The sequence below is a fragment of the Halichoerus grypus genome, chromosome 6 (assembly GCF_964656455.1).
Source record: "Halichoerus grypus chromosome 6, mHalGry1.hap1.1, whole genome shotgun sequence".
NCBI lineage: Eukaryota > Metazoa > Chordata > Mammalia > Carnivora > Phocidae > Halichoerus > Halichoerus grypus.
The window spans coordinates 92,698,907-92,725,430 of NC_135717.1; the positions used below are offsets into that span (position 1 = coordinate 92,698,907).

Sequence of the window (26,524 nt, forward strand, 5' to 3'; positions counted from 1 at the left end):
ACAATTCAGACCACAAGGGTCCTATGGCGATTAGAAAAAAAAACCAAAATTGTCAATAATGACTACGTTAGATTCCATATAGTCAGGAGCAAGAGGTGAGACTTTTGAATCCCTATGACCAGTTTCTAAGACTAGTGGTTTTCAAAGCACAGTTTCTGGACTGTGCTAGGAACTTCACTTGGGAGCTGGTAAGAATACAAATTTTTGGCCCCATCCCAGACAAACTAAATCAGAAATTTTGGCCATTGGTTATTTTATTAAGTTTATTTTTTATTTGTATTAATCTCTATACCCATCATGGAGCTCAAATTCATGACCCTGAGATCAATCACATGCTCTACCGACTGAGCCAGCCAGGGGCCCCAAATCAGACATTTTGGAGATGAGGCCCAGCAGTCTGTGTTTTAACAAGCCCTCCGGGGTGTTTTGATGCACACTATTGTTTGAGAAAAATTACTCATACTATAGACATCTTTCCCTTTTGTCCAGTTTGGATATGGTCAGACATTTGGCCTTCAGTATAGTAGATACTCAGGTATCCTACTATATTATTGACTTTTCTTAAATATGGACTCAGGAAGATTGTGCTGCAATAATTTTTCCAGGCTAGTAGACTCTCAGCTGGAGATGCTATTTTGTATCAAAGGACAAGTGGCTGAGCACTTATGTAGGTATACTTAACTCAATTCCAAGTGAGTTAGAGAAGACATCCCAGAGAGTAGGACATTCAAGTTGTTTTTAAAGGGCAAATAGGAGTTAGTAAATAGAAACTGGGAGAAAGTTGTGTTAGATAAAGGGAACTCTAAAGATACAGCATCCATTATGGTTATATGCTTTTCTTTTGTTTTGAAGCTTAAAGAATTCAGTGACTATATTCATTCAATTTTTACCCATTTATAGCACAGTTACAAATTCATCAATATTCAATAAATATTTAAAATGAATAATAACAGAATCATTAGCATATATTAACCATGGGATTTATATTGCTTTTCAAAACCTAAAAGATGGAAATTTTGCATCTGAAAAGCACTTAGCAGCAGTCTCTTATTTATTCTTATATCCTACAAGTTTGGGTTTTTTAAAGAAATTAGCTCATGCTTCAGAAACACGTCATTTATTTATGTTTTACACAGAAACTACTAAACTAAAAAGTAACAAATGTTTTAAAATTTGTAGAAAAAAAAAGATGGGGAGCTCCCAGGCAAGGTGGCCCCTCCCTTCCTCTCCCCCACCCACACTTAGTTTTTCCTCTGGATCAAACATGTAATAAAGAGAGTGTTTGGAGGAACGCCTGAATGGCTCAGTTGGTTAAGCGTCTGCCTTCGGCTCAGGTCATGATCCCAGGGTCCTGGAATCAAGTCCCGCATCGGGCTCCTTGCTCAGTGGGAAGCCTGCTTCTCCCTCTGCCTGCCACTCCCCCTGCTTGTGCTCACTCTCTCTCTCTCTGATAAATAAATAAAATCTTTTTTAAAAAGAGAGAATGTTTGGAATCTGAAAAAATAAAAATAATAAATAAATAAAATTTGTAGAAAAATTGAAAATTTGGATGATGTTAAAAAATAAAAATTAATGTAATTTTGATATTTTTCCTTGCCCCAGCGTATAATCCCACATGAACCCCATGACGGAGACCTCTGGCTTGCTAGAGAATAATATTGAGAGTCCTACTAGCTGCTAACTTAGAGACAAATTCTACTCGTTACCTAGTACCAAGCCCAGGAATACTGCCTGGCTGTGCTTCTAAAAGATGAGCATTAATAGTGCACTGAGTCATGATTGTACCCTTCAGAAAGGCCGCTCAGAGCACATTTTAATACGTCTGTTATGAATAAAAAGAAATAAACAGTATGTATTCATCATGGGAATAGAACTATGTAATGAGGAAACTGAAAACAAAGATATAAAATAATTGTTGAAAACAGTATTAGGCAATAGTAAAGCAATACTATAATAAATGGTTATATGTAGATCTATTGCATATGCATAAATTTAAACTATTGTCCATGCATACTCAATATAAATTGTATCCTATCTTTTAAATATATTTGGTTTTATGTCTTAATCAGTGAGTAATGGGAAATGTGATATAACAGAGGCTTCTGCCCTATAGGATCAAGGCAATTTAATTTATTTCATTGGATTTCAAGTGCTTTTTGTATATTTAAGAATATAGAATGTTGACATCTTTTTAAGGAAACTTTATGCCCAACATGGGACTTGAACTCAAGGGTCTCGTGCTCTACCACCTGAGCCAGCCAGGTGCCCCTTTTTAGAATGTTGACATCTTAATGTTCTTTACTTACTCTGACATTCTCTGAAGGCCATGTCCATTAACTTACTCTACAAAGGGCCTCATGGATATGGCAGCTGTCTATAAGGGAAAATGCAGAGGGGATAGTGAATAAGATTGTCATCCTTGAATGCTGAAGGTTACCTCACTAATTACACAAAAGCTGTTTTAAAGGCTATGCCTTTTCAGGATAATTGACAAAATATCTAGTAACCATGGAAGGTTCCAGGCTTTAGCTTATTTAGGCAGAAACAAGTAAGTGCAAAGTGGAGAGACCTTCTGATTTCTGGCCCTAGTGTGAATAAGGCAAATACTGAGATCCGTTTTCATGTGGCAGCAGGCTTTTGCTAGGGAACTCTTAAATGTATCTGCTCACAGGATAAGTTCATATAGAAGTGGTAGCAGAGGACTGTTATGAGAGGGGAAAGCAAAGGAGTCAGACATAACAAGTAGCATAAGACTTGCAAAAGTGCAGCTTAACACAGCAAGGCTTAGTGAATATTGTTGCCCATCACAATCGTTGCTGCATACACACAGATGAACAAAACCACCCACATGGAGCTCACAGGATTCTTCACATTCACCTTTGCTAACGTGCTAATGAAAGTACTACTGTAGATACCCCAGGAAGAGATGTTTTTATTTTGTTTTGTGTTGTTTTTAATCTCTATCGGTTAGTATTTAGGCAAAGGAAAGCTGAAGAAATTTCAGGCACCACACTGTTTTTTTCTTGGAGGAATTAAGGTCTAAGAGTTGAGTGAGGAAAAAAAAAAAACTAGAAAGAAAAAGAAGAGGTATTTATATCATCAAACATGAAACACTATTGTAAAATCATAGATCCTAGAAATGCTCCGAGTGAGAATGTGTCAGCCAACTTCTAACAATGGACTTCCATTTGTCTCATACCAAAGGAAGCCAATATTATAGGTGCGCCTTCTCCCAAAGGAACATCCCCTCTAATAATTTAACTGAATTTTGCACAATGAGTATTTAGAATACATTAAAATACCTTCCTGGAATGTAAATCCTATATTTATTAGTTGTCATTTCTGTACTACAAAATAAATAAAGTAGTGCTATATTAACAAAAATCAAATCAAAAATTAAATGTGGGCACTAGCATTATAGGGGCCACTTTGGAAAACTACTGTATCTGTCATTCAACAAATGTTTATTGATTGCCTACAGTCTATACTGTCTGGCCAGGGACGGGGGGCAAAAGAGCACCTAGTGATCAATTTTTTTCAAATAATTTGAGGAGGTTTTAAAAAGTATGCTCTGAGGCCCCATCCTTGGAAATGCTGATTCGCTAGATAAAGGCTGATATTTAGGTATCTGTGTTGTTTTTTAAGAACACAAGTGATTTAGATGCACAGCCAGATTTGAGAAATTCTATTCTAGAAAGTCGAAAGCTGAATCAGATGTCGACACCCCTAAGGAGCTTACAGTCTGTCAATAGTCTATGTTGATAAGGGCCAATGGCCCCATAAAGACTTTTATAACTTCGTTCATTGGTTTTACCCCTTTATTCCTAAGGAATTTTGTGGGACTTGATACAATACTCATAATATGGATTACATGGTAATAGAAAAATAATTTGACAGGGATATCATCAGATGCTGATTAGCATTAATAAGCAGTGTGACCTGCCTAATCACCCAAGTTCTTTGTGAATAATGCATAATGTGGTCAGTTTTCAATTATCTTCAAATGGATTAATCATGGTGAAAGCTTTACGTGTCTCCATATGTTGGTAGACACTTCCTTGATTCAGTTTTTTTATATACTGGAAATGAAAACTTATTTTAAGATTAACTAAATAAGTTTCCCCAGGTGGCTCAGTTGGTTAAGCATCTGCCTTCAGCTTGGGTCATGATCCCAGGGTCCTGGGATCAAACCTTGCATCAGGGTCCCTGCTCAGCGGGGGGCCTGTTTCTTCCTCTCCCTCTGCCACTTCCCCTGCTTTGGCTCTCTGTCAAATAAATAGATACTAAGTAAAACATTATTGACCTAAAAATCACATAAATGATTTCAAAGTAAAGAGTTTTTTTGAGATTTTTAAAAATTTTATATTATTGATACAGTTTTTCCCTGTAAACAGTTATGTACATAGTTATCTACATAAACACCAAAATCTATAAAGTCATGGATGTAACATGAGTATTTTAATTATTTTCAGTGATGTGAATGACTTAGGGGAAATTTTTATACATTCATAAATTTCTAATAAAATAAGAGGTTTAAAGTAAATTTATATTTGTGATAAATATTCCTGGGATAGGATAATCCCCATCTCTGGCCCTAGAAAAGTCCTTATAAAAATGTTTTTCTTCTCGAGGCGCCTAGGTGGTGCAGCTGGTTAAGCGTCCAACTCTTGGTTTTGGTCACGATCTCAGGGTTGTGAGATCGAGCCCCACATGGGCCTCGCTCAGTGCAGAGTCTGTTTAAGATTCTCCCTCCCTCTGCCCCTGAGCGAGCCCCAAAACAAAATACTTTTCTTCTTTCATAGCTGCTTATCATATGGCAGTGTAGGAAAAGCAAATAATCTTACTATGCTTATACATTAAAACTCATATTCTTTTTTAGTTACATTAGTACATTTATTTGTAACTGTTTAAAGTATTTTATATCACTGTATATAACTATGTGAACATTTTTAAATTTGTATTGGGCATGTATAACTAAAACATTACTATGTATAACACTCTAGATTAAGAGCTTTAAATTGGTTGTAGAGAACAAATAGGAGAGATTCAACTAATACCATATAAACTTTATTCTCAAAGCGTTTATAATATTGTGATAAATACAGACATGAACATAAAGAAATGTATGGCAGTGAATGGAAAAAGGGGGAGAGAGGAAGTAGAAGATACAGCTTGAATATAAAATGGGACAACCTTAACTTGTTAAAATCAACTGTCATATTCCCTTCTAGGATCATTCCTGATTCTAAGCAGTCTTGCTTTTTGTCAAGGAAATGAGATAAAAAGTCTGTTTTAAAGTCCAGTGGTGGTATCTGAGTTAAATTAGATGGGACAGACGTCTTTGGGGCTTTAGTCTAAAGACACAAAAGCAACAGAGATAGAGGGATGCTTGTAAATATCTGAGACCATGTCTCTCTGTCTGTTTGCCTATCTGTCTGCCTCTCTCTCACACACACACACATAATCTGTGGATAAAAGAAAATAGACATAAATGAAGACTATAATTACATACTACCTCAGTATCTCTTCTTGTGAGGTTGGAAACATCAGTTTAGACATCCTAGTCCTGTATCTACCTGGTTTTTGTTTGTTTAGTTTTACTTTCTTCTCTCACGCTAATAGAAACTTCTTTTTTCCTTTCAATGTAATTTCATTCCACAAGCAAATGGTAGTTGTGATAACAGGAATTGTTTTTGCTTTAAATTTTGCTGTTTTGGTGGAATTGTGCTGCGAACTAAGTAAGATCTTTATAAAGAACAATATAAACATAAAGTTATAGCAAATGATTGCAGTACCTAAACACACATGTATCCACATTTTACTTCAGCTGAGATATATAAACAGCTGTTGTTTTTTAAAATTTTAAAACCATATTAATTGTAATTTCTAACTCTTTGCAATATTGCTATTCATTTCTAAAAGCCTCTTAAAATAAGGAATAGTATCATTTATGATTTAAACAATGTTATTTTTTTAAGCAGAAATCAAATGTCAACATAAATCCAAATGGGTAAATCCTATCTTAATAGTGAACATATGTTTCTTGTCCCCTGCTTGCTAAACCCACATGTTAATTACTACATTTGTCACTACATTGCTCTTTTCCTATTTGGAGCTGGCTGAGATTACATTGCAGGCAGGATAAATGTCACATGTGTACCATCAGTAAAACCAAGATTATTTTTCAGAGTCTAGTGAAGTACTGATGACATTTTAGAATCAGAATTATAAAAGATTCTTTAGAAGTTCACCGTTCTTCATAGTGTCATTCTTCTATGTAACTCCAATACGAATATAGTGGGTTGAACTACATTAAAGACTGGACATTCTGACAAGCTGCTTTATGAAAAAAGCAATAAAATACAATTACTGTTTGACTTTGATTTAAAACTCTTATGAGAATTCATTTTTAAATTCACATTTTTACAGCCTTTCACAGTGTTTGAGAGAGATAGATTTAGCTTATTGTTTTAACTCACTGAAACTAAATCTTGCAGCCAATTCTAGATGTTCGTTGGCCTGTTAATAAATGGGAATTCTTAATGTGTTATTTTAAAGTAAGAAAAAGTTGATCTCAGTGTTATATTACATTACTTCTGATCTTTGAAAATACTTTAAGTCTCTGTGGTCTTTGAGAGCAAGAATATGTTCATATGATATAAGAAAAACACTTAAGTTTTCAGCAACTTTAAATTGATCAACTTTCTCAAAAATCAATCATTTTAAATTGCAAATGGCTTTATAATATAATTGGCAAACAACATATTAATAAGATTTCTGAATTCAACAAAAAATAAGCTGATACAGACTTTAATTTTAAAATTGTTCAATTGGCTTTCAAATTTGCTCTTTATTGACTGCATTTGTAATTTTAAAGTACATTATTAGACATTTTTAAACCATTATTAGTTAGATAAACATCTAATCTAGCAATATATATAATAACCTCATAAAGCATTTAACATAGCCTAATGCATTTACTGGAACAACTGATATATAAACGACCAGTAACTTTAGAGTCCCTGAACAAATCCTAAACTTTTATTAACTTATTCACCAAATATATAATGTTCCACATAGGAGGGATGTTCCAAATATTTAACAAGCATTAGGGCACAGGCACTGACCAGTCAGGATAAGTGCCAATCACTAACCCACCGTTATGGCCATATGAGCTAATATTGGTTGAGTATTTGCTGTGATGGGGAAAACTGTAGGAAGACAGTGGAGAGTGGGGGCAAACAGGAGTTTAGATCAACATATACTAATTTTGAGTTCCATATGAAATTTCTAATTAGAAATGTCAAGTGGAAAATTGAATGTCTTGAGTTGAGGGAAAAAGAGAGGCTAGAAATATTGGAGTCGTCAGCAAATAATTGGTTTTCAAAGCCATGAGATTGGGTGAGATTACTTAAGGTGAAATATAAATATAAAAGAGAAGAGATCTGAGGGCTAGACCATGCAGCACACCAATTTTAAAGTTTGAGAGGATGGGAGAGAATCAACAAGAGAAGCTGAGAAAAAGCAACCTGTTGGAGACCAGAAGTATCTTATGCCTAGAATCCAAGAGAAAACCCTATTTTAAAGAAGGAAAAATCAGCCATTTCAAATACTACTGATAGGTCAAAATTTGGGAATTGGCCACTGGATTTAACAAAATGGATATCATTAGTGAATCTAACAAGAACAGTTTGATGGGAGTGTTAGGAACAAAACCGTGATTAGAATAGGCTCAAAAGAGAATATGAAGAGAGAGGAATTTGGGATAGAAAGTAGAAAATTATCCTTGAGGGGGCTTTGCTCTAAGGATGAACAGGAATAAGATAGTATGCAGAGAAATGTAGGTCAGGAATTTTGTTTATTGAAATAAGTCATAGCATATATGTATGCTGCTAGGAAGATCCACTGAAGAAGCAAAAATTGATGTTGAGAGAAATGAGAACTTAGCCAGAGACCAAAGTGTTGACCATGAGTAGAGAACAGGGCATGGGATCTAGTGCCCAAATCAGTCTCAGATTAAAGCACAGACAGGCCACCCATGTAATAGAGGAAAGGACAGAAGTAAGGCAAGATGACAGATGTTTGGTGGAAGCTTATAGAAATTCTTTTCTGTTTCTATTTTTTCTGTCAACAAGAAGACAGCCTTGAGAAGACCGAAAGAGGGGGAAAGTGTGTTGGCATGTTGAGGAGCAAGGATAAGTATTAAATAGACCTATAGATGAATAGAAGAATAAATGGACTACTGACATGTATAGCTTGCCAGAAAATCTTAAACACCAACTTGAGGATGGTGGGCATGAGGTGATAGTAAGACCAGTGAGTGTGGTTGAGTGCTTTTCTCCAGGAACATTCAGCAGACCTGCTACAGTTGCAGAGTTGGCAGAGAATGACCCAAGTTGGGTTTTTGACAAATATATAATAAAACAAAAGGAGAAAGGAACAAACAAGTTGAAAGAAATATGCAGTGGCGTTATTAGTATCAACTATTGGATCCAAATTGTCCAAGAAGGGACACGAGAATATGAAAGGAGTTAAGGCCAGTGAAAAGGTCTTAGGGTCAACAGATTGTTTGAGTTGTATAACTAGAGGGAATGAGCTGGAAAGGAGGAAGATGGTGATGGTAGACTAGACAGCTAGAAATCAAGATAATGGAAGAGCTTTCTTCACTGATCAAGACATGATCAAGGGCACAGGAGTGAGTGGCTGAGTGAGATTCAGAACAAGATTAATGGATGAGAGGAGTTCAAAAACAAAGAATGTACCACAAGGAAGGATAATTTGTGTGAATATTAAAATAAGCGTGAGTTATGACAAGTACTGTTGAAGACAACGACAATGTTCCAAGGCGGAAAATGTTCAAGAAATGAAGGTCAGTGACCTAGAGATCAGCAGACAAGTGCAACAGCAAGTGGGGAGGGCAGTATAGTCAGCAGACATGATCTTCGAAGCAGGATATTTTTATAAAGGAAGAATGAATGGAGGTTAGAAAACCAAAGGAGAAACAAGGAGGATACCTACCTCCCAAACAGGACCGGGGTTAAAGAAGGATGGGAAAGAACACAAATGCCATTTTAGAGATTTAATGGGAAAGCAGAATGGAGTGCTCAGAAAATACAATATATTGAGCATATGAGGAATTTTGCTGGTGATATTCTCCAAAACTGGCTGCTGTTTTTTTCTTTCCTCCATAATGCTGCACTGTCATCTTTCCAAAAATATCTAATTGTGATGCATTTCTGCTTAAAATTCATCAATAGGTCACAGTAGTTTCAAGCTTATGTAGAACTAGCATGCTCTAGGACTCCTACAGAGCTCTCTACTTACATCTCCTACCTGTCCCCCATATGCATTCTTCACATCTATAGGCCATTGGCAATGGTAACACAGGTGGGCCTGGCTTACCGACTACACTCTACCACTCTATTTGGGGGCTTTTTTTTCCTTTTTGGTACTAATTTCAATCAATGAATCACTTATGCTATCTGGTATTCAGTTTTCTCACTTCTAGAATAAAGTAATTAAATTCAGAGGGTTTTTTTTTTTTAACCTGGGAAACTATTACCTTTTGAAGAATTAAGCGGGAAAGCAACATTCCTCATAATGTGAGAATCTCCTAGGTGTATTGCAGGACATTTAGAATAAGTGGCTTGCCCATTAATTGACAGTTGCATCCCCTGAGACAACCAAGAGTGTGCCCACACATTTTCTAGACACCTCATATTGTAAGGTAGTGAGATAAAATGCAGTCCAGTTAAATTTGAATTTGAGATAAACAAATATTTTTTGAGAATAAGTATGTTGCAAATATTGCATGGACATCCTCTGTTTTTATTTGCTATATCTGCCAGCCCTACATATGGGCAATACTGCTAAGTAGGATTATACTTACAGTCCATAAAAATGGCACCTGTAGAGTTGCTCAGTATACAACTTATACAACTAAATGTAGCCACATTGCTTAGGACTCAATACAAAGCCAATTGAGAACATTGATCTAAGCTATCAGTAAGAGCAATTGTACTTGCTGACATTTCTATAACTCAAACTACCCAGTGGTGCAATGTGCTAAAAAGCAGTGGGAGGCATGCACATGAGTAAAGTCAAGTTGGAGGAAATTTTAAAATCAATTATTTTGAGATCCAGCAACATTACTTTTCCTACCCTCTTCATTGCTCTTATTGATTTCTGCCTCCATTGACACTGAATCATGTTTCTCCTCAAGAATGAAAACAATCTTGTTACAATAAGGAATTAGTATTTAGTATGTCACCCACACCCGGAATTACAAATGAGGATTTCAAGGATATGACAGGGTAAACACAAGGGAATAATTAGCTAGTGGTGACATTTCAGACACTAATTGGGAAGATATTCTGCCTACTATTGAAGTTTAATAACCATTGGGTGGTGAGGCCAAAATGTCGCCAGAGAAGCATAATTGACTAGTTGTCAAAAGGCCAAAGAAGGTCAACTTTTCTTCAACAAATTCTGCACAGTCTGAAGTTTGACTTCAAGCTTTCAAAATAAGTAAACTTGGTTTGGTCAGCATCCTGAATATGGATACATTTCTTGAGGATAGATTCTTACTAAGCAAGCTCACAAGAGATCAATACATAGAGATCAAAATTAGTAATTAACAAATTTATGTTGCATAAAACTGCTACATAGATAAGAATACTTGCATTAGAAAACCAATGTATTCTATATCTAAAGACAGATCTCAGCTCTGGTTAAGAAAGGTTTATTGAGCAAAAATACTGTACTAGATATAAGTGAGTAAATGTCAATCCCAGCTCTTGATATCTTACTGACTAGGCTAAAAGAGTAGAAAAGAAAGCATGTGATAAACCTTGGGCAAATGGGTGGATAGGAGTGGAAAGATGGTTAATGGAACATGTAGGAAGACAAGGAGGTGAGAGAGCATAACCACTTGAAGAAATAAATATAATTCAGCCATAGTTAAGCATAAAATACTGAAGGAGAAATGGTAAGAGATGAAGAGGGGAAATGAGCAAGATCCCAATCAAGAAAGGTCATACAAACCTTGTGAAGCAGTTGACCTATTTCTTAAGAGCAATGGGGAGCCACTGCCAGATTTTAAGCAGTTAACTGTTAGATTTTTATTTTGAAATACCAGTTTGACAATTAAGTAGAGAATAGATTGAAGCAAAAGGTAACAGGATAAGGCTTAGGAAGCCCTGCTGTAATTTAGGTGAGAAGTAATGATGCTAGAAGTCAGAAGCATACCTGGAAGGAAGAAATGGATTGTTGTGATATTTAGGAATTAAAGTTAATAAGACTTAGCAATAAATATTATGTGTGGGGTAAGGGAGAACTGAGAGTCTAAAAAGATACACCTTATTTTGAGCCTGGACATAGGAAGAAGTAGCAATTTGAGGGCAAAGAAAATGCATTTGTTGGTGCATTTTTTTATTTTAATTGTCTTTCCAACAGTCAAGAAAGCCAACAAATAGGTATTTTGAAATAGAGGGCTGGGGCTCAGGAGATAGATCTGAGATGAAGGTTTAGATTTGTGCATCATTATAGAAGCCACCAAAAGGGATAACATCACCCAGAAAGAATGGGTCAGTAATGAGAGGGATGGCCTGGAAGTGAGGAACACTAGAACTTAAATTACAAGCAGAAGAAAAGGGAGCCTGAGAAAAAAAAAGTTCAAAAAAAAAAAAAAGAGAGAGATGGTAGGACAGATAGAAGCAAAACTGGGAGAACTTAGTATCATAAAAGCAAATGAAAGAGTTTTTCACTAAAAATGGAACAGCTATGTAAAGTTCAAGAAAAGGGGTGCCTGGGTGTCTCAAACGCTTAAGCAGCTGCCTTCGGCTCAGGTCATGATCTCAGGGTCCTGGGATCAAGCCCCACATAGGGTTCCCTGCTCAGTGGCGAGTCTGCTTCTCCCTCTCTCTCTGTGATCTCTCTCACTCTCTCTCAAATAAATAAATAAAAATCTTTAAAAAAATAAAGGTCAAGAAAACCCCATTGGATTTGGGGGAAAAAAAAAGACATTTGAAAAGAAAAAGTTGTTGGAAATGATGGTAAGAACATTTTTGGAGGACAATTAGTGGCAGAAACCTGAGTGCCGTAGATCATAAAGTGAGTTGAAATTGAAGAAGTGGAACCAGTATGAATGTTGGCAACTCTTTCCGTAAGTTTTGTCAAGGAGGGGGAAAATAACACAGGATCTGAAAGGGACATTAGTGACAAGGTATTATTCATGTGTGAGTATATTTTACGTGGGTTGACTCCTCTGTTTGCTAGTTGTTAATGGAGAGACTTCTTTACACTGGTGAGAAAGAAAGGAAGAAGGTAAAGGTACTAAAGTATAGATTGAGATATTCCACAAGGTGCCTGAGGAGGAAGGAATAGAATCTAGGTCATAGATGAAGGGATCACCATTGGGTGCTGTGTTAGTTAGCTCAGGCTTCCATAACAAAGTACCACACACTGGGTGATTTAAACAGCAGAAATACAGTGTCTCCCATTTTTGGAATCTGAAAGTCTGAAATCAAGGTGTCCACTAGGTTGGTTCCTTCTGATAGCTGCGACGGAAAAATTTATTCCAGGCCTCTCTCCTTGACTTATAAAAAACCATCTTCTGCCTGTGTCTCTTCACATTATCTTTCCTACATGAATGTCTGTATCTAAATTTCCCCTTTTTATAAAGACACCAGTCATATTGGATTAGGGGTCCATCCCCCCACCACAGGGGTCCCACCTGTGAATAGGAGCAATAAATAAATATAAGATATGAAGAAATATTATACTTTGTCTTATTTTTCAGAGTGGTTGTGTGATTAGTTTTTTCCTCTCTGAGCCAGTTCAACAAACAATTGAAGAATCATCGCTCATGGACCTAGGCAAGTACTTTCATCAGTATTATTACGTACAATTTTTGAGTTTCAACATAACTGTGCAAAAAATATCACAACTATATTTTTTTCAACTTTCAAATTAAAATCTTTTTAAAGAATAAACTTTAAGGGTCTTTTCTATTTCCAAAGCTTTTTAACCCCCTAGAAAATGTTCAAGTTAAATCAAACTGACATATGTTTGTCCAATTATAATAACTACATGATGTCACACTATTAACTCATTTCTATTAATTGTGCATTGAGGTGGAATTGCATTTCAGAGACAGAGTTCCTGTTTTCCCCCTGCAGGTAAGTCTTCTAGTTTACTCAACAGCTTAGGAAGCAACAAAAATAAATATTAGGCAATAACAATGATTATGAATTATCTCGCAGTTTCACTCTTATCTCTTAAAGCTCAGTAATTACTCTACCTCCCTCATGAAATCTTCTTTTTATTACCTGGATCCCAAACTAGCCCAGCACAATTATCCACCCTATTCTCTGCCAAATGTGTGTTAATTCTAATTACTTTTCTAACATTTCTCCTAGATTGGCAGGAACTCTCTTTGAATGTCCCATCAAATTTAAGCATTCATAATAAAATTCCATTGCCAATAGCTATCCAATACTGAGACCGGTTTTTATCTCACACAAGATTTGCAAGCCTGTAATTTGCTAGACCTCACCCCACTTTCCTTTGCAATTCCCAGTTTTTATTTTATCCATATCTCCTTCTGATTCTCTGCCTTTAAGTTTAGGCCCATTTGCTTATCACTTCTGCTTGTATCTGACACTGTAGTTACCTACCCTTAGGTACATAATTCTATACAACCAGATCAAGTTGAATAGTGTAATTGCTTAAATTGTATATTTATGTGTGTGTCTGCCTGCTTCTTCTGTTAAACTGAAGTAACTTTAAACTGAGAACTCACTTCCCAACTATGCATTTCTTTGTACTCACAGCTCCAAATTAACGTATGAGGATTGTACCTCTCTCATTCCCCTATATTTTACTCATTTGGCATCACTCTCTAAGACACTTTGTGTATATAGCTAAACCATAAACATAAGTAAATAAGGTCATTTCTTACAATTTGTAGCATGTATCTAAAGAAGAATGATATCCACAAAAAATATTTCCTTTTTATTGTCATAGTACACAAATATCTAACAAATACCTTCTTTTTAAAAATACTGTTAGCTGGGGATATTTTTTACCATTAATATTTATAAACTTGAATTAACCAGATTAAAAAAAAACATAAGGTTGCTGATTTCTAGAGTTGTCAGACATTTTAAAAAGTAATAGGTTGACCTCTATTCTGTCATCAATGTCCTTAAAGAAAATTGATTCTCTATGTATCAAAAAATTAAACTGTGGATCACTATCAATTTTTTAGTTTTGCTGATAGTATTATTTCTCTGTAAGGTGTTTGAAATTCATAAGAACACAAAAAGTTAGGATTATTATTGTAAAAAATAAAATGTTTGAATTTTTTTCTCATTCACTTATTTCTTACTACATCATTCAATATTCAAGACTTGTTTTGGCAGAATGATGATGGACAAAAGACTTGATTCTCAATATTTGGTTGCATATGAAATATAGCCTATTGTTTTAAAACAATAAAACACATCTTCTAAGCAGAATACGCAAATAATTACAAGAAACAAGGATTAGCAGAAAGTTGGTCCTCCTTGTATTCTTTAAATTATTTTCTTTTCCATACTTCCAAATTCTTCATACTTTTGTCATGTTCATAAACAAAAAAGAACAATATTTATTTTAAGCACTATTCTTCTTAGTTAGTTGAAACTTTCTGCTTATGTTGTTAAATGATTAGAGGACAAAATTATTTAAATGTATTAAAATGTTGGTTGACAGTGGATGACCTTAAGAAAAAAATCTCAAGACTTTACCATATTTACTACTTCTACTAACAAGTTTGAGTAGATTCTGGATAACTATGTATCTAAGCACATGACTTGTAAGGATCATATTAGTAATAATTTGTAATCCTGGATCTGAGAGATATTAATATTCCTTTGCCTTTACTCACCAACTAAACGTGCCTTGGTAGGACAATATAAGAATTTGTCTTTTTAAAGTGCCAAGCCAATCATCACTCTTCTGTACTTCACACTTTTCCTTGGCTTCTCATTGCCCTTAGGTAGGGCCAATGTCATGGGCTTATGACCGGTACAGTCACACTAGGCATAGTGCTTAGAAAGGTCCTGCATTTGGTTTAATACTCAGCTGTCACTGTCTTGAAATTCTTAATAATTTTTGTAAAAGGAACCCCACATTTTCATTTTGCATTTTCATATCACTGAGCCTCAGAAATTATGTAGCTACCCCTGCCCTTAGGATAAAGACCAAAATCTTCATGATGGCATCCCAGCAGAATCTGGCATCCCCCAATTTCCCTTTCCAGCCTTAATATCAGGCCCTTCTCTATCTTGATTCTTGTGTTTTCCCAGCTCTTCAACTAAGACAAGCCCCTCAGTGCCTAACAGATGCACCTTTCTCTGCCTGGACCACTTGACCCTATTTTACCTTCTCCGTTGTTTTGTTTTGTTTTGTTTTGTTTTGTTTTGTTTTGTCTGCATCCTTCAGATCTCATCTTATTTGTCTTTGCTATATACTCTTAAAATGTTTTTCTTCAAAATTATCGCAATGATGTTTATGTGTGTGTTTCTTTGTAGACTAGAAATCCATGAAGACATAATCCATGTCCGTAATCATGCTACTACTCTCACAATTACCACTTCCTGTGGTGGTGCCCTGGCACGAGGAATTCACTGCCTCCCCGCCACTAGAATTTTCTTGAAGTATCACCTGGAAAAAAATCTTCTACATGTTATCACATTAAATATTATGGAATCAACCACACACAACCAAAGCACTACCCAGAAAGTTGCCGGATTTTATCTTGTATATTCTTTAACTCTCTACTGACATGATCCTCTATACTCCCTCCAGATTAATCCATGCTGAATCGTACCTCCACAAAAATATAAAATTATCCATCTTCCACCAGTACACAACACTGACATGCAGAAGATAGATTTTTGTCAAGGTATAGAGACAATAACATAAGTAATGGAGTAGAAAATAATCAAAGACAACAGTTGTCAGGGTTAAGAGGCTGAATTAATGAGCATGTTTAGATGTCATTGATAATTACAAATGGTTACAAACAGGAGCTTTTAATCATTACCTCACATCACTACCTCCAATTGGAGATGCTAATTTAAAAGGGAACCTAAAGCCACAGTCTCCGTGACAGGGTCTCTCTGGTTAATGTTAGAGCTACTTGTTCTAGCAGAGCCCAGATCAATTATCTGTAGGTTGAATTATGGTACCAGGTTTTCAATGTAAATTTTAATGATATGGAAGGACAGAAGGGGAGGGCTAGGACTACTTAGAAATAACTACTTATATTAAATTCTTTCTGAAAGTTGAAAGCCTTAAAATATTATGCATTTTACTATATTATATCATACAATATCATGTTTCCAGTTAGAAAATTATTTTAGACTTTTACTTGTGGCTGATGGGGACAAGAAAAGATGAAAAGAAGATGAGAGAAGAGTTATTCTAATTACTTCATTTCTAATAGCTGGGTATCAAAGATATCACTAAAATCTAACAAATCAGGCAATAAAAAAGTCAACATATATAATATTAGTGTTAGAGAAACACTAAGATCACAACATTGAATATAATTGGGTGGTAGATGAAAGAAGAGTGCAAAAGATTATGCACACTAATTTTATCTCTGTTTCTATTAGGAAACAAAATTGTCAAAAAAATAAAAGTCTAAGAATATTAAATAAAAATAACCACTAGAACAAAAGTAAAAGCTTTTCTAAGTACCACAAGTACATAAAAATAAAAACAAATTCCTTAGCCAAAGACTTTCTCTAAAAATCATAAAAACAAAAATGTATATCTTTAATAACATAAAACAGTAAGAAGAAAGAGAATATGAATCTATTATATCAATAAGTATAAATGGACTTAATTCATCCATAAAGAAAAAAAAATTACCAATTGGAGCAACAGTATAAATCATAACTCTATGCTTTATGTAAAAATACACCTAAGACAAAATAAGATTTAAAAAATGAAAATTAAACTCCAAGCATAGGTATATTAGGCAAGAAGCATTGAATTAAACAAGAATGCAACTTTAAACTATAATAAGTACAATTCTCAATAAAGCTTTGAGCACTTACATGTAAATAATGGTTATATATATATATATATATCAGTTATATGACAGCAACATATATAAAGCAGAAGTTATGGAACATTCAAGGAAAAATACACAACAGACTGGTAATAGGATATTCTAATTTACTTTTTTTGATTTATGAAAGACTGAGTGAAAAAAATAACTAGATACATAGAAAACTAAATAGTAAAATTTAAAAAAGGCAAAATTTATTAATTTATATCAAACATTTTATCCTGAACATCATGAAAATAGATTATATATTAGGCCACAAAGAAAATTTCAATTAATCCTAAAAAGTAGAAATAGTACAAACACATTTTCTAATCATGAAAAAGTAAAGTGAGAAATTAATTTTAAAAATTCAGAAAGCTAAAAGATACTTGTTTGGAGATTTAAAAACATAAGCTCTCTTGAGCAACTCTTGGGCCAAAAGGACTTAAAAAACAAAATTGCAAAATTTCTAAAGAATAGCTGTACATCTCAAAAACCATAGGAGAGAGATAAAGCAATGCTCAGTAACTTGAATACTTGGAATAAGACCTTAAAACAAACCAAAGGAATAAAAAAAAAAAGAAATGGATGAAGATGCAAGGAGAAATTAATGAGTTAGAACACAGAAAACAGAATAAATAAATCTGGAAGCTAAAAGTAAAATAAAGAAGCCAGTAGATAATCAAAAGAATGGGGACAAATACAAATATATAAAATACAAAAGGAGAATCAAGAAGTAACTGTAGAAATAGATGAAACTGAAGAATAGTAAGAGACTACTTTGTTCAAGTTTACAAAGCTAAATTTGTAAATCTGTCTGAAATAGTGTTTCAGGGAAACACAATTTACTCGCCCTAGAAAAGATCAAGTTTGATAGAAAAGAAAATGCTTCAAAAAGCAACATATAGAACAGTACAAAGTTCAGATGATTTCCAGAGGGATTCTACAAAACCCTTAAAAAGTAGATAATTCTGCTGTTATTTAAGCAATTCCAGAGCAAAGTAAAGAAATTTTCCATATTATTTTTATGAAGCTCATAAGGTATTTATGCCAGTATCTTCAAGGATACAAGAACAGCAAAAAAGGAATCACAACCTAATCTCACTTCTGCATATCAGTGGAAAATTCTAAGTAAAATATTTGCCAAAATAGTCCATCAACACACTAAAGAAATATAATTCACCAGGACCAGAAATGTAAGAATCGTTCAATATTGGTAATATACAGTATAATATACAGTATACATGTTATCATCTTAAAAGATTTAAAGAGTTTAAGAAACAAGGTAGAGGATCATAGGGAAAGAAAGGAAAAAATGAAACAAGATGAAACCAGAGAGGGAGACAGACCATAGGAGACTCTTAATCTTAGGAAACAAACTGAGGGTTGCTGAAGGGGAAATGGGTGAGGGGATGGGGTAACCAGGTGATGGACATTGGGGAGGGTATGTGTTGTAATGAGCACTGGGTATTATATAATACTGATGAATCACAGACCTGTACCCCTGAAACAAATAATACATTATATGTTAATTAATTTAATTTAAATTTTAAAATAAATAAATAAATAAATAAATAAAAAGATTTAAGGAGAAAATCATATGGTTGTCTCTATAGACTCTGAAAAGGCATTTGATAAATTTCAATAAAATTTATTGACAAAGCACTCAAATAAAAATAAATAGTTAAAGCTTTAACATGAGAAAATGAATCTACCTTGGCTATCCAAAGCCCACATCAGGCATGACAGGGAAACAGTGGAAAAGCATTTCCACTGAAGTATAAAATAAGACACTATGCGCCTGATCATCACAATAACCAACAGATGGCTCACGCTTTCACCTCCTTCACATCTTTGCTCAAAATTTACCTTCAAGGAGAGGTAGCCTGATCATCCCATCTAAAATTGCAAACTGACATTTATTCTGCTAGTCCACAGTGCGTTCATCATGTTCTGGATTTTTTTTCTTATCATTTATCATATTCAGCTTATCATAAACTTATTTATTATGTGTTTTATTTTTTTGTATCTCCCCACTACTATAGAAATGCCAAGAGAGGAATTTTGTCTAATGTTCCAAGGGCCTAGAGCAGTGCCTTGTCCATAAAATGTCAATAAATATTTTTGAAATGACTGTATGAAATAAGAAAATTAGAAACAAACTTTGGCAAAAAGAATACAAAACAAACAATGTCTACCAGTAATATGATCCCATACCTAGAAAAATAATAATCAACTAAGAACCTATAACAAATGATGAAGACCCATTAAAGGTATCAGGTACCACATTGACATATAGCTATCTATTGCATATAAGAATACGCAGTAGAATATAAATGAAAGAATAAAGGTAGAAGAAAGATAGAAGAAAGATCCCATTTGCAGTAGCAGGGGGAAAATATACCTAGGAATAAATGGAACAGGAAAAGATCAAATGAAGAAAACTTTTAAACATTACTCAGGAATTTCAAAAATGCCTTGAACAAATTAAAAGACATAGCATGCTCTCATATAGGAAGATTCTACATCATAAAGATGTCAGATATTTCTGATTTAATTTTAAATATATTTTTTCTTTTTTTAATTTTATTTTATTATGTTATGTTAGTCACCATACATTACATCATTAGTTTTTGATGTAGTGTTCCATGATTCATTGTTTAATATAATACCCAGTGCTCCATTCAATACGTGCCCTCTTCAATACCCATCACCAGGCTAATCAATCCCACGCCTCCCTCCCCTCTAGAACCCTCAGTTTGTTTCTTAGAGTCCATAGTCTCTCATGGTTCGTCTCCCCTCCAATTTCACCCCCTTCATTTTTCCCTTCCTACTATCTTTTTTTTTTTTTTAACATGTAATGTATTATTTGTTTCAGAGGTACAGGTCTGTGATTCATCAGTCTTACACAGTTCACAGCGCTCGCCATAGCACATACCCTCCTCAGTGTCTATCACCCTGCCACCTCCCACCCCCCACCACTCCAGCAACCCTCAGTTTGTTTCCTGAGATTAAGAATTCCTCATATCAGTGAGATCATATGATACATGTCTTTCTCTGATTGTCTTATTTTGCTTAGCATAATACCCTCTAGTTCCATCCACATCATTGCAAATGGCAAGATTTCAGTTTTTTTGATGGCTGCATAATATTCCATATTGTGTGTGTGTGTGTGTGTGTGTGTGTGTGTGTGTGTGTGTGTGTGTACCACATCTTTTTTATCCATTTGTCTGTCAATGGACATCTTGGTTCTTTCCATAGTTTGGTTATTGTGGACATTGCTGCTATAAACATTGAGGTGCACGTACCCCTTCGGATCCCTACATTTGTATCTTTGGGGTAAATATCCAGTAGTGCAATTGCTGGGTCATATGGTAGCTCTATTTTCTTTTCTTTTTTTTTTTTTTAATTTTTTTTTATTGTTATGTTAATCCCCATACATTACATCATTAGTTTTAGATATAGTGTTCCATGATCCATTGTTTGTGCATAACACCCAGTGCTCCATGAAGAACGTGCCCTCCTCAATACCCATCACCAGGCTAACCCATCCTCCCACCCCCCTCCCCTCTAGAACCCTCAGTTTGTTTTTCAGAGTCCATTGTCTCTCATGGTTCTTCTCCCCCTCCGATTTCCCCCCCTTCATTCTTCCCCTCCTGCTACATTCTTCTTCTTCTTCTTTTCTTTCTTAACATATATTGCATTATTTGTTTCAGAGGTACAGATCTGAGGTTCAACAGTCTTGCACAATTCACAGCACTTACCAGAGCACATACCCTCCCCAGTGTCCATCACCAGTCACCCCATCCCTCCCACCCCACCCCCCACTCCAGCAACCCTCAGTTTGTTTCCTGAGATTAAGAATTCCTCATATCAGTGAGGTCATATGATACATGTCTTTCTCTGTTTGACTTATTTCGCTCAGCATAATACCCTCCAGTTCCATCCACGTCGTTGCAAATGGCAAGATCTCATTCCTTTTGATGGCTGCATAATATTCCATTGTATATATATACCACACCTTCTTTATCCATTCATCTGTTGATGGACATCTTGGCTCTTTCCACAGTTTGGCTACTGTGGACATTGCTGCTATAAACATCGGGGTGCACGTACCCTTTCGGGTCCCTACATTTGTATCTTTGGGGTAAATACCCAGTAGTGCAATTGCTGGATCGTATGGTAGCTCTATTTTCAACTTTTTGAGGAACCTCCATACTGTTTTCCAGAGTGGTTGCACCAGCTTGCATTCCCACCAACAGTGTAGGAGGGTTCTCCTTTCTCTGCATCCTCGCCAACATCTGTCATTTCCCAACTTGTTAATTTTAGCCATTCTGACTGGTGTGAGGTGGTATCTCATTGAGGTTTTGATTTGGATTTCCCTGATGCCGAGCGATGTTGAGCACTTTTTCATGTGTCTCTTGACCATTTGGATGTCTTCTTTTCTAATTTTGAATATATTTTTTAAAATATTAATGGATTTATTTTTAACTAGATTAGTTAATTCTACAGTTCATAAACAAAAATAAATAAAGGCCAGAAAAATTTAACAAAAGCATAGAGGTAAGACTAGCCCTATCATATATAAAACTCATTACAAAGCCTCACTAATTGAAACATGTGGTGTTGGCCCAAAAAGGATGAATAAATAGAACATAATAGAATGTCCATAAATAGAGTCAAATACATTCAGGGATTTAATATGTGGTCAGACCACTAAGAAAAAATTCAATAAATAGTGTTGAGATAGCATATTTCACACCATGTGCCAGGATAAATACCAAATGGATGAAAGACTTTTAATGTAAATAACAAAGTCATATATATGACAAAGAAAACATAGAAAAAAATCCTTTATAATCTGAGGATGAGCTAGTATAGTTATGACTACAAACCCAGAAGCCATGATAATTTTGCAGGATATAAAAAACTACAGCAAAGTTTTAAAAAATTCAAAGATAAATGACAAAATGGATGAAATATTTACAATTTTTCACAAACAGTTGGTTATCTAATATATAACCATCTCCTAAAAATTGATAAGAAAGAGACCAATGACCAAATAGAATATTGTATAAAGAATTTGAAATGACAATATGCACAAAAAAAAAAAAATACAAAGGCTCTTAAACAAAAGAAAGGATCCTCAAACTCACTCATAATAAAAATTCAAATCAAAATTACACTGGTATTATTTTTAACTCATCAGATTGGCAAAAATTCAAAAATTTAATTAGTAAACTTGGTTACAAATCAGCAGACACTCATACACTGCTGGTGGTAATGCAAATTGGTACAACCTCCATGGAAGGTGATTTGGCAGCATTTATCAAAATTACAAATGCTAATACCCTTCGACCAGCAATTCTGCTACTGGAAATTTATCCTATAATATTTGTGCACAGGTACAAAATGACATGCATACAAAGCTGTTTGTTGCAGCATGGTTTGTAACAGCTGGAAAACTTTGGAAACAACACACATGCCCATCAATGGGGAACTAATTAAATAAATTATGGCATTTCACATAATGGAATAATATGCAAATATATTTTAAAAAATAAAGAAGCTTTGTATGATTATAAAAATTTCTCCAAGATCTTTGTGCTAGTAAATGTGCTATTCCTTTTGTGGAAAAGCAGGGAGGGGGCAGTAAAAGTACTTATTCATATTTGCTTATATGGAGAAACTGGAAGGATGTGTGTCCCTCTGGAGGGATATATGGGAAGCTAATGAAATAATGGTAGGGGAACTCGGTGGATAGGTGTTAGGAATGGGAGGAAGATGTTTTACTGTATACTTTTAAAATAAATTTTTATTTTTTAGTTATATGAATATATTATCATCTGTAAAAAGATTTTGAAATGCTGCTTTTTTAACATTAATGGACACATTGTGCATAATAAGTGCTGTATTAGCTGTTATAGTGTCATGCATTCAAACATTTCGACACAATCATGCTAGGATCGATAATATTTTAAGAGCTCTTAAGGTTATTATAAATGGCTGGATTAAGCATAATCAGATTCTCCAGACTAACTTGAATCAGAAAACCAGAATATTCTAGCCATCTTCTTGTCCATATGAAACTATTCTCAAAATTCTCCTTCTCTGGGTTCTTCATTTAACTCTTTCCCTTAGATTATTGCCCCTTCTTTGCCCTTTTACAGCATGATGTTTAAGAACATAGACTTTAGAGATCATTTAACCCCGCATGGTTTATTGTCTGCATGACCTTTGACCAAATGCCTTTGTTTCCTCATGTGTAAAACAGAAGTAACACAAACTTTATAGACTTGCTTTGAGTATTGAGTTAGTTCATGTACATAAAGCTCTTAGCCCAATGTTTGGCATACAGTAAGAGTTCTAGAAATACTAAGTACCTCTACTATTACCACATTGACTATTAAAACTTCCTGGTGGCCTGAATTTTCACTGAATTCTGAACTCTGCCGTGATTGACGGATACTGATTACTAATCTTGCACTAGAGTTTCAGAGTGGAATATCACTTCAGTCAGTTCAAGTAACAGTTATATGGTTATTATTTAGACAATCATAAATTTATGCTAATTTCTCACCTTCAAATTAAAACTCCTCTGATTAAACACATTGAGTTTCTATGTAGTAATCTTTTCATTCTTTAATTCAAAAATAATGCTCATTGTGCATCAAAAAGTCATCAGCATTTTTAACATGCTCATACCAAAAATCCAATTATATATTTTTTTACTATAAATGCAATTTACCTCAGCACTACACTCAGAATTATCTCATAGTATCTCTAACTCACAATGTCTCTCAGTCATTGTAAACAAATAAAAATATTTTAAGGTAGAATATTTTTATTATTTTTATGTGATTACCATTTCAATTGTAAGAAACAATGCCAATTTTAATTATTTCAATGTCATAATCCACGTTAACAATAGCATTAATTAATATTACCTACATACAATGTGTAAACTACTTTTACAAACATGTAAAAATCTTTGGAAAAGGAAACATACCAGTAAGGCTTAATTATCAAAGTTTAAAGAGGATTAGAGAGCTGAGACTGACTTTCAGAAAACAATTGTGGACCACAATGAGCCCACAGTAGAACATTGCCAAATTTCTTGTTACAAATAAACTTCTCTCTAACTTCCCTCAGAGAATATACAACCAGAGTAACCAGTGGAAATATCAGAAAAACTACAAATTATGCTTAATTTGGGGGCTATAAACCAGAAATTTTTAATTAAAAAACCAAAGCCTTCATTTTAATGATGGAACGATATAACTTGAAAAAAATAAGACTACTTTTGTTATTAAATAAATGTTTGGTGTGACATTATGGAGCAGGCACTGATTTATATATCCCTTGGGGATATAGGAAAAAAGTAAGCCTTGAGGGAGATTATAATCCACTAAGCAAATTGAGGCATGTTAAAATAATAATTATGATACAAATATTAAGTAATAAGGGCTGTGCTAAGGGAGTTCAAAGGGAGGTGACAACAGAAGCTATTTTGCATTTTAATTAGGCATTTTAGAAAGATAAAAGTTCAATAGCCAAAAATGGTGGAAGAGGTCATTTCAAATAAAGAGAATAATATGAGCAATGACTGGAAGGAAATAGCAGAGCATGTTTGTAGAATTGAACATACAGACTATAGCATGGAATAGTAACAACGGGAAATTAAAAAACAGATTCAATAAGAAGCAACAATGTAAGTCTGAGAAATTCAGATTTTTTTTCATAAGCACTGGAAAGCTATGAACAGTACTTTTATCAAAAGAGTAATTTTAGAGAAGTAGGAAGAATATACTGGTTAATTGTGTACAAATAGATTTGGGCTTTAGGAGAGGGGAAGAGAATGTTCTAGTAGTTCAGACAAAAGATTCTTAAGAGTCTGAACTAGGAGCTATGGAAATAGGAAGAGATGAATGCAAATATATGGAGAAAACTATTACTAATTGCAAACATTTATTGAGAGATTACATTGTGAAAACTTTTTAATTTCTCAGTTGATCGTCTCAACTATCCTGAAGTAGGTAACTATTATCTCCATTTTAAGGAAGTCAATTAACTTAGTCATAAGTTAATTATACACACATAACACAGTCTTAAGTATAGTTCTGGGACCTGAACCCCAGGCTCACCGACTTTTAAAGCCAACACTTTATCTCTCTAATACTTAAGCTTATTGTAGTGAATGTTGAGAAAACTGAAGCCAAAAATGGCACTAGGTTTTCAAGCTTAAATAATTGGGAAAATAATCAATCAAAACAAACACAAAATCAATCAAAAACACAAAATATGAGGAGGAAGTTTTGGTTCAGGATGATTAGACACAAATCCCATCTTTAAACAACTCAGTTTTCCTAAAGAGTATTATGTTTTCTGCGTGATCTGAAGAATGTTTCTTTTGCACATTATTCAATGGTTCCATTTTAGTCTTTAAATGTTTAATTTATCCCGTGATGAACCACTTCCAATTTAACCCACTGAAATTCTATCACTTTATCAGGTGAGAAGTTTCCTGACAAGACACCGAAGGTGCAGTTAGTGATATCACATGAGGGTGCGAAGCTGACCATCCTGGTGAAACACATGAAAAACATTGTAAGTTTATTATTTCTAATAAGAAACATGTAAACCTACATTTAGAAATCACTTTCCTCCTTCTGGCAATTAATGTCAACATGAGTGAGAGGAATGGGGCCAGCCACCAAGTTTAAGTGAGGAACAGTGGGCAATGTTCTGCCTCAGTATGATGGTGATCCCTGGGGTAAAGACTATAAAATATTTTACAGGCAATGTCCTAGGATGAAAATTAGGCTTTATTCACAATGAAGTGTCAGGCCAAATCTAGTGAAAAAGGTTTGAAAATGCAGGAATAGGTAGAGTATTAAGATCCAGAGGGAAAAAAGCTAGGTCCCAAGAATTTAATCTACCTCATCCTGCTGAGCTTAGTGGAAGGTTAACTCATCTCTTTAAATAATGTCAGCACTTTCTCTGTAAAGCCAGTAACTCTTAAGCTTTCCCCCCAGATGCCCACTGAGTATGTTGAGTTTCTACCACCAGAACAGTTACCATGTTCTGATGTAATTACTCAAGATATATCTTTCCCCTCAAAAAATAATAATTTTTTTTTTGAGAACAGGAACCCCATCTTTGAATCCCAGAACCTAGGACAGCAATGGTAGTTAGCTTCTAAAGAAAACTAAAAGCTGTTCCATGATAGCCCATTCCTCTCTAAAGACGGGTCCAGGCAGAGGCCTGGAGAGCAATTGGAACATTGTCATTAAGAGAGGGAGGTTTTTGCGTCACCGTGTAATTTATTAATGGTCCCAGTCTGTGTGCAGTATACAGAAAGGGGTAACTCTAAGCCTAGCTACTTCTCCAGGTTTCCCTTAATCTGCTCAAAATAGGTTC

The 26,524-nt window shown here is 34.7% G+C and overlaps 1 protein-coding gene across 1 annotated transcript in view; it reads left to right on the forward strand.

Annotated features, from left to right (window-relative positions):
* The window catches only part of PIK3C2G (phosphatidylinositol-4-phosphate 3-kinase catalytic subunit type 2 gamma), a 377,014-nt gene that overhangs the window by 314,750 nt on the left and 35,740 nt on the right, over nt 1–26,524 (forward strand). Inside the window, exons 30-31 of the mRNA XM_036065643.2 lie at nt 12,800–12,875; nt 25,617–25,711. Coding sequence (XP_035921536.2) covers nt 12,800–12,875; nt 25,617–25,711 — 171 coding nt within the window. The remainder of the gene's footprint in view (nt 1–12,799; nt 12,876–25,616; nt 25,712–26,524) is intronic.